At 44.0% G+C, this 14,348-nt stretch overlaps 1 protein-coding gene and 1 non-coding gene across 2 annotated transcripts in view; both read right to left on the bottom strand.

The window, feature by feature from the left end:
• LOC116904369 overlaps window positions 1-14,348 on the bottom strand; it is a 214,486-nt gene that overhangs the window by 124,676 nt on the left and 75,462 nt on the right. The window contains exon 2 of the mRNA XM_032907247.1: window positions 9,628-9,705. Within this exon, the coding sequence (XP_032763138.1) occupies window positions 9,628-9,705 (78 nt within the window). The remainder of the gene's footprint in view (window positions 1-9,627; window positions 9,706-14,348) is intronic.
• On the bottom strand, window positions 11,198-11,331 carry LOC116904708. Its single transcript, XR_004388403.1, has one exon. It is a non-coding gene; the product is annotated as a small nucleolar RNA SNORA17 (small nucleolar RNA).

Here is a 14,348-nt window from a genome sequence, read left to right as displayed (position 1 = left end):
CAAAGCACTACACAGCATTTAGAAACTATCCTCTGGACTTGCAGAGCTCAGCTTGTTCCCGGGTTTCTTCTATCCCATGGCAATGTCTTATTGGTATTGACCAGGGAGTTGGTATCTTCCACTCCATCCATTGTGCTATAAGCAGTGCCCTCCAGCTGACTCTCACACACCTATCTTCAGCCTAGACCACCTTCTTAAGCAGAAGCTACCTTGAACCCACTCCTGAAGATCTCTTTCTTCCCCATTCCTCTTCCAGAGTTCACTTGGAAGACAAAGTAGGGGAGAAAGCATTTATATACTTTCTCACATCAGCCCCACCTTTACCACCCTTTTTCCAAGCTGTCCACAGGGAGGAGAATCTTACAACTAACTGGACAGAGTTCCCGGGCATTCTTTGAGCCAAACTCAGCAGGGCAAAAGTCTCTGCTGGGCCAGTCTGGCACCTCTGTGAAAACTAGAAAGGAGGCCCTTCTTCCCTGGAAAAGCAGCCCAACTTTGGGACAAACGCAGAGCTCAGGGATTGGACTCCAGACTAAGGATTGCACACAATGGCTCTTTCTAATGGGCCTGTTCTGGGTTTCTGTCCATAATAGTCTCAGAACAGCATCAATGCCACATTCTGACTTCCAATAGTGCCATTCCCCTGCTGTCCACATCAGACATCGTTCTCATAGAGTATCCATGAAGTCCTGACAGAACTTTAAGCTAAGGGCACCTGACATCACTTGGTACCCTTCCTATGCTCTTCCCTGGATCCAGACAACCACTGTCTTGTACAGAAACTGTGTCAATAACTTCTATCAACCCAGTCAGCTGGCCTCCCTACTCTAAGCCATTAACCACCCCAGCATTCAGGAAATCTTTTAAATTAAAAATGCTAGTAATGTTCTTTCTCTGCCTAGAATACAGCAATGACCCTTCATCATTCAGATCAGTTGTTTTAGAATAAACAAAAAGCTCCCTCCATTGCTCCATGAGGCCCTATAGCATCTTAGGAAAATCAGAAGAATATTTGCAACGTATGCTCTCTCAGGAGTGGGAGGCAGAAGGTGCTTTTAATGGGAAGTAGAAGCTGTCATGAAAGTAGCTGGAAGCCAGGGAAGGCAAAGCTATAGTGGGTACCTGGTGCTTCTTCCCCTGGTCTAATGCAAAGGGTTTTCCCATCTGATTCCTGGCTTGTTCAAGGGCTTAGAGTAGGCAAACTCCATAAAGTCTTCCCACTGCCAGCCTCCTGGAGAGGATTCAGACACTGCGTTTCCCGAGAATCAGAAGAATGAGTTCTAGCACATATTGAGGACGTCCAGTTTCAACTCCTTTATTAGTCTACTGAGCCAACCTCTATAACCTCTACACCAAGCAGTTAAAGGGGCTGGGACTCCTTCTCTGGGCTCTCTACAGCTAGCTGATAGAAGAAGGAAGCCCAAAAAGGTGGTGGGCCATGTGGAAGGATTTTAAGGTGTAGGTATGAAAGAATCACGTCCCCTACCACCACATTCCCATAACCAGAAATTAGTCATATCACTCCCACGAAACCACAAGTTATTCTGAGAAATTAAGGTTGGAGGAAAAGGTTTTGTAAACACATCCTTTGAAACCTTATCCTTTCCACCCTGTTGACTGAATCTGACTTTTAACTCACCGGGTGGAGTGGTGGGTCTTAACCTAAGGGCTTCGGGCTGCGGTAATAATCTTGCCCCAAGCCAGAGTTTGAACTTTAAATTTTAAGTCCTAACTCCCAGAACCAAAACACCTGATGCACATCTTAATATAAATTGAACTCTACTTCTTCTTGTTTAATAATAAGAAAAAGCCTTTTATACGTGGCTTCTTACTGGTGAATCATATAAAGAGCTTTAATGCTGCATTATAGCCTTGACCTTGGAAGGAAAGCCGGAAATGTAATTAATTTAGTGGCTAAATAGTGCATCATCTTATGATATGCAGCTTTTCTTTTGTAACTAGAAAGCACACACACACACACACACACACACACACACACACACACACACACACACACACAGTGCCAGGATGTGAAAAGGCAAATAAATGAGCAGAGAGAAGGTCAGTATATAACCTTTAGTAAACCAGGGAAAGTCTCCAAAGATGCTTGTCAAAAATCTGGAGAGCAGGGGATTGGAGCGTCCAAGGCTGCAACCTGTGTGGTCCCGGGAGGATAAAGCCTGTAAACATTTGCACTGAGTCCCAGGGGAGGGAGCTCAGTTTCTCTGATGTCCAGCCTTTGTCAGGCCACTTGCACCAGGCTCTGTGCTTAACAACACCTGGATCTCATTTCAAGCCTCCTTTACAAAGAAGGGGGATTTTACAGGGTGGTTTTCTCAGTGTGGTGCTGAACTCTCTGGAGAAGTAACTCACTTCAGCGGCAACCTTGGCAACAGAATTATCAAGGGTACCTGGAGGCTGGAAACCAAAGAGCAAAGGTGAACAGGCAGTCAAAGGGGGATTGCTGCAACGGAGAAGACCTTAGTACTTGCCAGAATACCTTCTAACAGACACATCCTCCTGGATCAGCTGTTCACTGGCAACTAAAATTGATCTAGAACTTTCTTTCAAGTTAGTGATTCATCTTAAACCCAATAGCAAATGGATTCCTTAATTATCAGCACAGTTTTCTACACTGGGTGTGGTTTCTGATGATGATGGCAATAATAGGAATGCTGGTATTTGGAAGCAAATGTCAGAACAAAAAGTGAAGAGAAAAGAACAAACTATAAAATAAGTTGCAGCAATTTCAACTATTTTTAAAATGCATTTAAGGAAAATAGAAAGGTGAGAAAAAGTTACCTGATAAGTGGGAAAGTAAGCCAGGGAGAAAAACTTTGTCTGTAGTTATAGTCCAACCTCTCCTGAAACAAATGTGGCAGACAGGCAGTTTTCTCTCTCTCTCTCTCTCTCTCTCTCTCTCTCTCTCTCTCTCTCTCTCTCTCTCTGAGTGTGTGTGTGTGTGTGTGTGTGTGTGTGTGTGTGTGTGTTTACCTGCTTAGTGCTTTAAAACTATTTAAATTGCAAATTTTAGAAAGGAGAGAGGACTGGAGAGAAGGTGGGAGGAATGAAAAATGAAATCAGGGTGGTATTGGTGTCTACAGTCTGGTGCTGGAACTGTAGCTAACTTGGATTCTGAGAGCCAGAGAGTTCAAGTTTGTCCTAATTCCTATAAACACAAACAGGCTATGCTCTGGTGGCTTCCCACATAGAAGCATTTACTATAGCTTGATTTCTTTTTTGATGTATTGTTTTGGCTTAAATCTCAAATATCCTCCACAAGCTTCTGTTTTGTGTTTTGAACAATTGGTTCCCAGCTTGTGGGTCTATTTTAGAGGTGGCGCCTAACTGGCTTCACTGGTTCCAATAGGAGCCCTTGAAGGTTAAACTCACCTGACTCCAGTCTGCTTTCCCTGCTCCTGGACCTGTCTTGATGAAACTCAGCCACACTCTTGCTACCATGATGAACTATGAGTCAAAATAAACCCTTCTTCTCTGAAGTGACAGAAAAGTCCTACCATACTCAGTGTGTGTGTGTGTGTGTGTGTGTGTGTGTGTGTGTGTGTGTGTGTTACCAGTTACCTAGTAAGTGGGGAAAGTAAGCCCCAGAGAGAAAAACTTTGTCTGTAGTTATAGTCCAATCTCCCCTGGGTCAAATGTGGTAGACAGGCAGCAGGGTCTCTCTCTCTCTCTCTCTCTCTCTCTCTCTCTCTCTCTCTCTCTCTCTCTCTCTGTGTGTGTGTGTGTGTGTGTGTGTGTGTGTGTGTGTGTGTGTGCGGCGCTTTAAAATACTTAAATTGCAAATTTTAAAAAGGAGAGGGGCCTGAAGGGATTTTCAATAGATATACTGAAGTAAATTACTTCTTCTACTGGTTTTGTGTAAGTAAAATTTTTATATTGTTCCCATTCACTCTTCTTCAATGTTCCCTGAGCCTTAGAAGCAGTGATCTAACTGTCTGCTTAGGGCCGAGCACACACAGTGTCTTATTCTCAGTCCCTTGAGCTGGAGTTCTCTCCATTCACTCCCATTCATTGCCAAGAGAAGCTTCTCTAGTCAAGACTGAGGGAAGATATGTCCTTAGGTATAAACATAAGTATTCCAAAGGGATTTTGAGGGGTTGGGGATTTAGCTCAGTGGTTGAGCGCTTGCCTAGCAAGTGCAAGGCCCTGGGTTCAGTCCCCAGCTCTGGAAAAAAAAATTTAAAAAAAAATTCAAAGGGATTTTGAGTCCGTGTCAAAATAGCAAAATAAAAGTGGTAAGCTTCATTTTAGTATCTATGACCTCCCAGGCATGAACTGTTTTTATTGGATATTTTTTTATTTACATTTCAAATGTTATTCCCTTTCCGGATTCCCAGACCTAAGTCCCCTATCCCATCCCCCTCCCCTTCTTCTATGCAGATGTTCCCCTCCCCATCCACCCAGTCTCCTGACATTCCTCTACACTGGGGGTCCAGCCTTGGCAGGTCCAGGGCTTCTCCTTCCATTGGTACCCAACAAGGCCATCCTCTGCTACGTATGCAGCTGGAGCCCAGGTATGAACTTTTGAGCAGGTTTGTTTGAAGTGCCAGACATGAATTCCCTCCTCAAATCCCGTCAGGAAGTGTAATCCTTTGCTCCATAGCATTCATTTATTTTTATCCTGCCTAGCACATAGGAAGTAGCTTTCAGGGGTCACAGATACATAAGATTATTGATAACTTTCCTATCCCCAATCCTTTATAGAAGCTCTGACACTGTGTATGGAGGGAGGGAACTTATAGTTCACCTCTGGTTTGATTTCTTTAGGTCATGGTACCAGTATATATAGTGTCTTCTGCAATAGCATCTTACCATCTAGTCAATAGCAATAGTCAGTGTGAAAGACCCTCTGGGGTCTTTCTAGCCAACAAATCATAGGGAAGGAAATATCTCACCTCTGACAACAATATGCTCATTTGATCAACCATGGCTTCTGAAGTTGGCATTATGCACCCATGTACAGTATTTTATAGCACACTCTTTTCAATATTTTATTTTATTTGTAAATAAATAGAAGGCCAGAGTCACAGACCAGAGACAACTTCCAGGACTCAGTTCTCTCCCTCCACTATGGGATCTAGGAACTGAACTCAGATTGTCAGGCCTACACATATCTATGTGGCAAGTGTTACCTGCTGAACAATGCCACCAGCCCTTAAGTATTATTTTTAATTACCTTATAGAGTAGTAGTATATGTCTTCTTTTTATATCCTTAGTTTTGGTTCCCCACCCTAAACCTCCTTCTTTCTTTTGTCTTCCCATGTCCTTCTCCATTTAAACCTTAGCACCCCAGCATTTGCCCTGCTCTGCTTTTATTCCATATGAGCATTGGCTTTGTCTTCAAGTATTTTAGATTGTAAACTAAGTATGGAGCTAATCCATCATAAGGCAGATCAATGTGTGCTCTCACTAGAGTATGTAAGCTTCTTGGAGCTTATAATTATTTTGCCCATGGTATTTCGGATATATAGAAAGGTCCATAGCCCTCTGTAGGTGGTAAATCAATACATGCTGAATGAATGAATACATGAATAGTCTGTTTCTGGCATTTGGTTTCAAGAATATTTAGGGACTAAGAATGCAACTCAGTGGTGAAATGCTTGCCTACCATTTACAAGACCCCAGATTGAACCCCCAGCATTATGAAAAAGAAAACAATGAAGACATATAGAAATGAGTGTGTTAGTGTTCCACGTCAGACATGCTCTAAGCGGTTCTCTTCCATGCCTCAGGATAAGGCTGTCCATGGTTAACTCATTTGTCATCTGGACACATCAGACTCCTGCTTTCAAGGGTTCGGGGGAGTCTCATTCTTCCCCATTACATCACTACCTAATGGAAACATTTGGCTGCTCATCAACACCATGTGATACCGTATGTCAGTGACTAACAAAATATTAGGTGTACCTGTTCGCCATACAAGGTAAGCTAGTACTAAAAGAAACAGTCTGCAGACTTATGTGATTGAAGTTTGAAATTATGATCATGAATTACAAATTCTTACTGTGTGGGGAAATCAGAGTGTCTATGCTGACAAGATGAGTGAAATCTCAGAATCACAAGCAAATTTCTCCAGATGTTGATTACACTTCTGCCCAAAAAAACTTTGCCAGAGAATTAGGGAGTGTATTATCATGATAAAAGAAAGTAGTTATCGTTGGCAGCAGGTGGGAGTCTCAAAGGTTTAGCACTGAGATGCGTTTGTCAGGTATGTAAGTTACTAGAATGTACTTTTCCCGCTGTAATACGTGCTTCCACATACATTTGGGAACCAACTTTCTTTCACAATACCCCTCAAGCCAGCAGAAACAATCTGTGAAAGTGGAAGGTGAGTTGGTTCCCTTTGTCTTCCTTGCGATTTCAGGGCCATCCTTCAAAGCAATAAGATTTACATACAGTCAGCACATACTTATGAAATGAACTAAAATGCACAGTGCAATGAACATAAACTTACAGAATTGATTCAAACCCTTGGCAACTCAAGCAAATCACAGGTAAACCGAGCCATGCAGTATACAGAGGTGTAAGCCATGCTTTCAGAAAGAATACACAGCAGAAAAGAGTAAAAGGGGGGATGAGAATTAAGTGATGTGGGAAGAGTCAATTCCCTCTGAGATTTTCTTCATTGTCAATTGCTAACTGTTGAGGTCTGTCCTATGGCTCTGTTTGAGGCTCAGAAGTTGATGCTGTTGACGGAAGCAGTTTCTGTCGTCTTCCTGGTTTGTCTCTCACCATGTGTTCTCCAGTTCTCTGCCTCCCAGCCTCCTGTCTCTCACTATGCATTCTTTGATCAAGTCATGAAAACTAAGATTCCTCTTCCTCAGAATTGATTATAGAAACCAGGAGCCCTTTCCTTAGGGCTACAAATACAACCTAAGAGTCAGCACCCCAACTTACCCTGGATTTTCTGTCCAAGAGTTGGCCAAAAGTTCTCTAAATTTCTTGTCTGATAGTATCATATGACCTTGATCACAGAACAATTCTACTTATACCAGGAAGGAAGGAAGGAAGGAAGGAAGGAAGGAAGGAAGGAAGGAAGGAAGGAAGGCAAGCTACACAGAAATCCCTAGAAGCATCTAAATGAACAACTTGAGCACGGTCCATTCATATTTTTACATGATTTCCTATGCTTCATCCAACCAATGCATAAAAAATGGATAACTGACCCTGTATCTTTGGGTCTTTGAGTTAAAGCACTTGTATTTATGTAAACTACTTATCCTGTGTTTTCCCCTATTGATCTTTCTGTTGTCATTTTATCTCAGCAAAGCAAATATATTTGTTTCAAAAGTAAAACCTGAACTTCCTTCATTAGCCACTATGCTAGACTCTTCTACCTATAGAGTCTCATTTAGTCCTCACAACATTCCCATATCATACATAAGGAACCCTAAGCCATCCTACCTAAGGTATCAATAAGTTCTGCATACAGCCAGGTTTACATCCTCCCTGGCTATCTCGCTGTATGTTCTGAGAGGCATAAGGTTTCAAACACCCTCATCAAACAGCCCTTCCACACACTCTTGCTTTTTTCAACTTCGTCTTCTTGAAATAAAGGCCAGAGAAATAAATAAGCAGTAAAGAGATGAGTCCTAGTTGGAGACCAGAAGCTACTCCCATTACTTTCCTCCCCAGTCCTACCCAGAAGACAGAACTGCACCTCAGAACTTTGCTGCCTTTCTATTGAGGGAAGTCCGAGGTACCACCAAGCCTTTCTGCACTACTCTTCCCCTCAAGCTCATCAGGTGGACTTGATCACATCTCCAACATGATGCAGAATCCTGGAAATGTCCACTCTCAGTGTCCTGCTACACAAATGAAAATGAGAAAACCTAAAGCATTAGGAGACTCACCCAGGAGCCAGCACCCATGAAGGACACCTCCCTCTGGTAGCCATGTGGTGCTCCTAGACCTCTCAAAAGTATTTTTCTAAGGAAATGGGATAGGGATACAACTGTCTGGAGGAGCTGAAAGGAAAGAAATGGAGAAAAGGCCAAGGGTACCCAGAGGCCTGGAGTGAAAACTACAAGTTAACCTGCTGATTCAGGCAGACACAGAACCAAAGGGGATTCTTTCTTCCCTGCCTTTGGTAGCTCACAATCCTTTTGGGTGAACCCACAACCAAACATATCATACAGTTCTCATAAGACAAAAGGAAGCTCAGAATGTGGCTGGTCCCAGGCCTGAGGGCTGCTGGTCCAGCAGGCCATTTCCTGACACAAAGATAGCGTTTGCATTTTTCTTCTTTGCAGATAAGAGTGGTAAGAAGCAAGAGAAAGTCGTGACTCTTTTCTGTGTGTGTGTGTGTGTGTGTGTGTGTGTGTGTGTGTGTGTGTGTGTGTGTGTTCTCCTCTTTGGCTTAATTAATGTCACTTCCTCTTCAACCAAGCTCACATTATTTTCATCCCATTAATATAGGGATGCCATTAAAAGATAGCAAATATTTTTCAAGCATCCTGAAATTCCTGACATTGGCCTTTGCCTGTTTCCTCAGGGGAACCAACCATCCTTCTTGTGGTTGTCGTTAGCGCTAAATGAATTCAGTGTGCACAGTGCTCAGGACAATGGTTGGCACATGATAAATGCTCAATAAAAATCAGTATAAGTATACCAACCCAGCTATGCTGCTTGTACATAATACTTATTGCAGTAAACATCCATGCAGGTCATTTGACAGGGTAGCCTATAAGAGTGGAAAGTTTTACAGAAAAAAAAAAAAAAGATAGGATCAGAAGGAGAACTAGATAGCCCTAGTGATTACAGCTAGTTAGTGTAGCCTATAACAGCATTCACCAGAGCCCAGGCATCATAGCTAGGACTAACTTATGCATAGTGTACTCATCAGGGAATTAAATCCTTTTTATCCAAGCTCCAAATGGAGTCACCAAGTTCCCCCTACAAGCATTCCCCTGAACCATCTCTGCCCACAGCATCCAGAACCACATTGTGGAAAACACAGGCTTTTTCCTTTAATCTTCCACCAACTTGTAGCTCATTGGCCAGAGCACACACAGCTGAGCTTACAGCAGTACCATCGAGGTGGGTGGTGAGTGACAGGCACATGACAGCAAGACTCCACTGTACACAACACATGACAATGACTTCCCAGAAAGACAGCAGAAACACACAGAAGGGCACATCAGGCATAGGGAGCATGTGGGCCTTGATATTGCAGGAGTTGGTCTTCTCAAGCTGGGGACCCCATTATCACTTCTCACCAGGAGAGAAGGAGGCATGAGAATAAATACTACCAGGAAATCAGGATGCAATTGCCCATGAGGACTTTGAGATGTCCCACCATGTATAGATATCATTCCTCAAAAAGAGACCTCAAAAAGCCTCTTGATGTGTGGTCCAGATACCTGCAGGGAAGGCAACACTGCTCGATTCGAGGAGCTTGGGAACCAGTAAATGATAGGGATCTTCCTTAGGACCCTGCTTGACCAGCACCGAGGAACAGAGACTAAGGCTCTGTAACTAAGACTCCAGTCCTTGTCCTGCAGCTGCCACCAGTATGTGTCTCTAGTTTTCATTACTCTATCAGGCGGCTTCAAGTTCAGAGTTAGGAAGGCTATCTGGAGAATTTGGAAACATGGCTCACTTACCTTGTTCTTCTGCAGCTGGCTGTTCTTCTGTGGCTTCTGTCTGGGTGTTTGACTCTTCTGTCTTCCCAGTGCCAGTCCCTATGGCAAATAAAAGAAACAGGATCCTTGGGCAGCTGTGGTAGCCAGAGCACGCCCCATGGCAATCTTTCTTAAGTGTCCAGTACAAGTCTCTCTGCAAGACTCTCACCTTCCCAGGCCCCTCACAGCTGGCCCTCTACACTCTCTTTGCCCTTGTCCCCAGTGTGCCCACAGCAGCAGTATCTGTCCCTTGGTGCTACAGCCCCTTGTCTGCCTGCATAATATGTAAGAGAACTTGGCACCAAGTGGGTGGTGGGCAAGCCATCTCTAAATAGGGAACAGGCTAGGAAAATCAAGGGAGCCTCTTCCAAAGATCTGAAAGGCTCCCACATGACACAGATTTCTACATCACAAGGGCACTGATATGGAGGAAGAGTAGAAGTGCAGGCCATGCTCTACTTACAAATTCCTTTGCCATAACCTGGTAAGTGGATAGAAGATTACAGTTTTTCAAGTAGACAATATTTTTTTACATTTTACTGGGCTCTTTGTGAATTCACATCATGTACCTCATTCTTACTCATCTCCCCCGCCCCACATACACACCCTCCACACTTGCAACCTCCCCCCAACAGAGGAAAAGAATGTCACTGTGGAGGCTGTAGTGTGTTACAGAGTGTTCCACAGTACACCCTTGTATCCACACATTTTTGCTTGTTTATGTTCATTGCAATGACTCCTTGGTCTGGTATGAGGCCTCTGGCTTCTGCTACTCTATCAATACTAGAACCTCACTGGGACTCCTCTCTGATATTCTGTTGCTGCCCTGTGTCATGGGGATCCTGTAGTTTTAGATTTGTAGGACTGGTCACTTTGTGAACTACTCATGCACTCAATGGAGTAGATGATGGAGTGAGCCAATTCAAAGCCCTAAGTCTGGGCCTGAGACAGATCTGAGCTGGTGAGCCCAATGGCTTTCTTGTTCTTGAAGCCTCAGGCCTGCCTCACCAATATTTCCCACAACCAGGGCCAGCTCTACCCTGCTGCTGTGAGGTGCAGGGCCCTGCTCTCCTGAGTGGCTCAGCAGGCGAGGGGCAGGGACAGCTCTCTCACTTTCATGAATGCATCAGTGTCATCTCTCCAGCCTGTTGCCATCAGTAAGAACAAAAGGTAGGAGAGGGAACCTCTGCCCACCACACAGCAAACAAGAGGCAAGGCTGGCTCTCCCATGTTAACATCTGGCTCATCCTCAACCCCAACAGCAGGGTCAGTTCTACTATGCTGCCCCATGATGGTGGTCTAATGGTCATCTCCAGCTTGCTCCTTACTCAACCTACCCAAGTGGCCCCTTTCGAGGGTTGTCTGTCTTGGGCTTACTCCAGCCTGGGGCCTGTGGTCCTAGGAGGGGTACTTCTAGTCTTCAGTTTGCTCGCCATGCTGGGAGCTTGCTCAGACCTGCCTGATACTGGACTGCTGGTCATCTCAGGCTAGTTCCCTGACTGAGCCTCCTTGTGCTGGACTGATAGTCATCTCAGGATCGCTTATTTCAAGATATGTTGGGCTACTAATCATTCAGATGCTTACAGATCAGAACACTGAACATTTAGACATAGCCTCTCTCCTCTCTGCCACCTACTGATGCCCATGCGACACAGCAGTTACACCTGCAATGCCTCTAGGGGCAAGGGAAAGCAACCTAAGGAGGATAAGCAACATGATTAGGCTTCCAATCAAGGTTATGAGCTCATAAGCAGTAGAAAATTGAACATGGCTTTCAGCAGACCCAGCACATGGTCTTCCTTCCCACAACAACCTTTCCAGGTGTACAGTCAGAAAAGTTAAAAAAGAAATTCTAAAGTGAATATGCTCCAGCAGACTTGTTTCTGAAGTTAGTCTGTAATATATCAATTTATGTGATTTAAAACTTGTAGCATAGTACTACCTGAGGACCCAGCTATACCACTCCTGGGCATATACCCAAAATATGCTCCAACGTATAACAAGGACACATGCTCCACTATGCTCATAGCAGCTTTATTTATGATAGCCAGAAGCTGGGAAGAACCCAGATTCCTCAACAGAGGAATAGACACAGAAAACGTGGTACATCTGCACAGTGGAGTACTACTCACCTATTAAAAACAATGACTTCATGAAATTCTTAGGCAAATGGATGGAACTAGAAAATATCCTGAGTGAGGTAACCCAATCACAAAAGAACACACATGGTATGCACTCATTGATAAGTGGATATTAGCCCAAAAGCTCAGAATACCCAAGATACAATTCACAAACCATATGAAGCTCAAGAAGAAGGAAGACCAAAATGTGATGCTTCAATCCTTAGAAAGGGGAACAGAAATACTCAAGGGAGGTAGAGGGTGGGAGGAACTTGGAAGGAAGAGAAGAGGGAAAGGGAGAAAAAGGGAGACAGGGTGAGGTATGAGAGGAGACAAGGATGATATACTGAGGGTCAGGAATTTGAACAGAGGTGTACAACAATGGGGGATGGGAAACTGGGGGTAGCCACCAGCAAGTTCCAGATGCCTGGAAAGCAAAAGGCTCCCAAGACTCAACAAAGATGACATTAGCTGAAATACCCAAAAAAGGGGAAAATACCATATCCAGAGGTTAGGAAGGGGCCACCCACCTTCTCAAAATTTTAACCCAGGATTGCTCCTGTCTAAAGGAAATACAGGAACAAAGAGTGGAGCAGAGACTGCAGAAAAGGCCATCCAGAGATTGCCCTACCTGAGGATCCATCCCATATGCAGCCACCAAACCCAGTCACTATTGCTGATGCCAAGAAGTGCTTACTGACAGGGCCTGGTGTACCTGTCCCCTGAGAGGGTCTGCCAGAGCCTTACTGATACAGATGAGGATGGTTGCTGCTAACCATCAGACTGAGCACAGGGACCATAGTGGAAGAGTTAGAGAAAGAACTGAAGGAGCTGAAGGTGTCTGCAACCCCATAGGAAGAACAACAATCTCGACCAACCAGACTCCCCAGAGCTCTCAGGGACTAAAACCACCAACCAAAGAGTACACATGGAGGGACCCATGGCTCCAGCCACATATGTAGCAGAGGATGTCATTGTCTGGCATCAATAGGAGGAGAAGCCCTTTGGTCCTGTCAAAGTTTGATTCCCCAGTGTAGGGAAATGCCAGGGCAGTGAGGTGGGGTGGGTGGGTTGGAGGGCGAGCATCCTCATAGAAGTAGAGGGAGGGGGAATGGGAGAGGGGTATTCTGGAGGGGAAACCGGGCAAGGGTATAATATTTGAAAAGTAAATACATAAAATATCCAAGAAAAAAAACACAACTTGTAGCTGGGTGGTGCTAACACATGCCTTTAATCCCAGTCTTCAGAAGGTAGCAGCAGGAGGCTCTGTGAATTGGAAGCCAATCTGATCTACAGAGCAAGTTCCAGGACAGCCAGGGCTACATAGACAAACCCTTTCTTGAGAAAACAAAAACAATAACAATAAAAAACTTGTGGTGATTTGAATGAGAATGGACCCCAAATGTTCATATATTTAAATGTTTGCTTTCTAGTTAGTGAATGTTTTTAGGAAGGATTATAAAGTGTGGCCTTGCTGGAAGAGGTGTGTCACTGTGAGGTGTTCTATGAGGTTTCAAAACCCCATCCCCTACCCACTGCTTCCTAATTGTGAATCAGATGTAAGCTCTCAGCTATTGCTCCAGTACTATGTCTGTCTGCCTGCTGCCATGTTCCCCACCATCATAGACTCACTTTCTGAAACAATAAGCAAGCCTTTTTTCATAAGCTGCATTGGTCGTGGTGTCACTTTACAGCACTAGAATAGTAACTAAGACAAAGCCATTTTCTCACCGTCTTTCAGAGACTTTATGTAACCTTAACATGGATCATGCACTCTAGTACCCCCAAAGTCCGAAAATATGTAGGATGAATAGTGACTCCCCACATACCATGGCTCTGGCATACAGCAAACTTCCTGCTCATCACCAGGCCACGATACAAAGAACCCAGACAAGCTGATTTGAGGCCAACTGGACGAACATGAATTGTCTGAGCATCAGTTCACCAGACTATCAGCTGACTTTTTTGGTTTGGCAAAGTCTTATTATAGTAACATTCTCTAACATTTCCGCAAAAGTTTGTGTGTCATTGAAACCACCCAATCTATATTTTTAGTGTACTTAAATTGTGTGTGTGCGTTTATTTTGAGTGTCAGATATTGAATCTATCACAAATATCAGAGATTTTATAGAAGGAGAGATTTTCTTAATTTGTATATATTTATTTAACTTGCACGACCTTCCCCACAACACACAGTCTGATTCTTATGCACATGCATAAAAAAGTCTTAAAAACTACACTCTAATTTTCATACATCGATCTCAATTAAGTAACATCTCACCCTACATGCAACACGCTAAGCATCTTGGGCAAACACTGAGTAGCCAGGGTGGAGAAGGGAACATTTGCAGAGCACATACTAAGCACAGAGGTCTTCTGACTGGGCCTCAGAGCTCTGTCTCCCACAGACTCGTCACCACAAGTGAAGTCAAAGTCACAAGCTCTGTTTACAACAGAGAAATGTGAAAGTCAAAACCAAAGCATGTGGCAGGCTTAGGCCTTGAACTACAAAGTGGCAATTCTAATTCAAGCCAGCTTCGTCTTGCCCTAGAGGCCATGTTTTACAATGAGGAGAGAACTAAA

The sequence above is a fragment of the Rattus rattus genome, chromosome 6 (assembly GCF_011064425.1).
Source record: "Rattus rattus isolate New Zealand chromosome 6, Rrattus_CSIRO_v1, whole genome shotgun sequence".
In the NCBI taxonomy this organism is placed as follows: Eukaryota; Metazoa; Chordata; class Mammalia; order Rodentia; family Muridae; genus Rattus; species Rattus rattus.
This window is presented reverse-complemented; position numbering and strand designations above follow the sequence as displayed.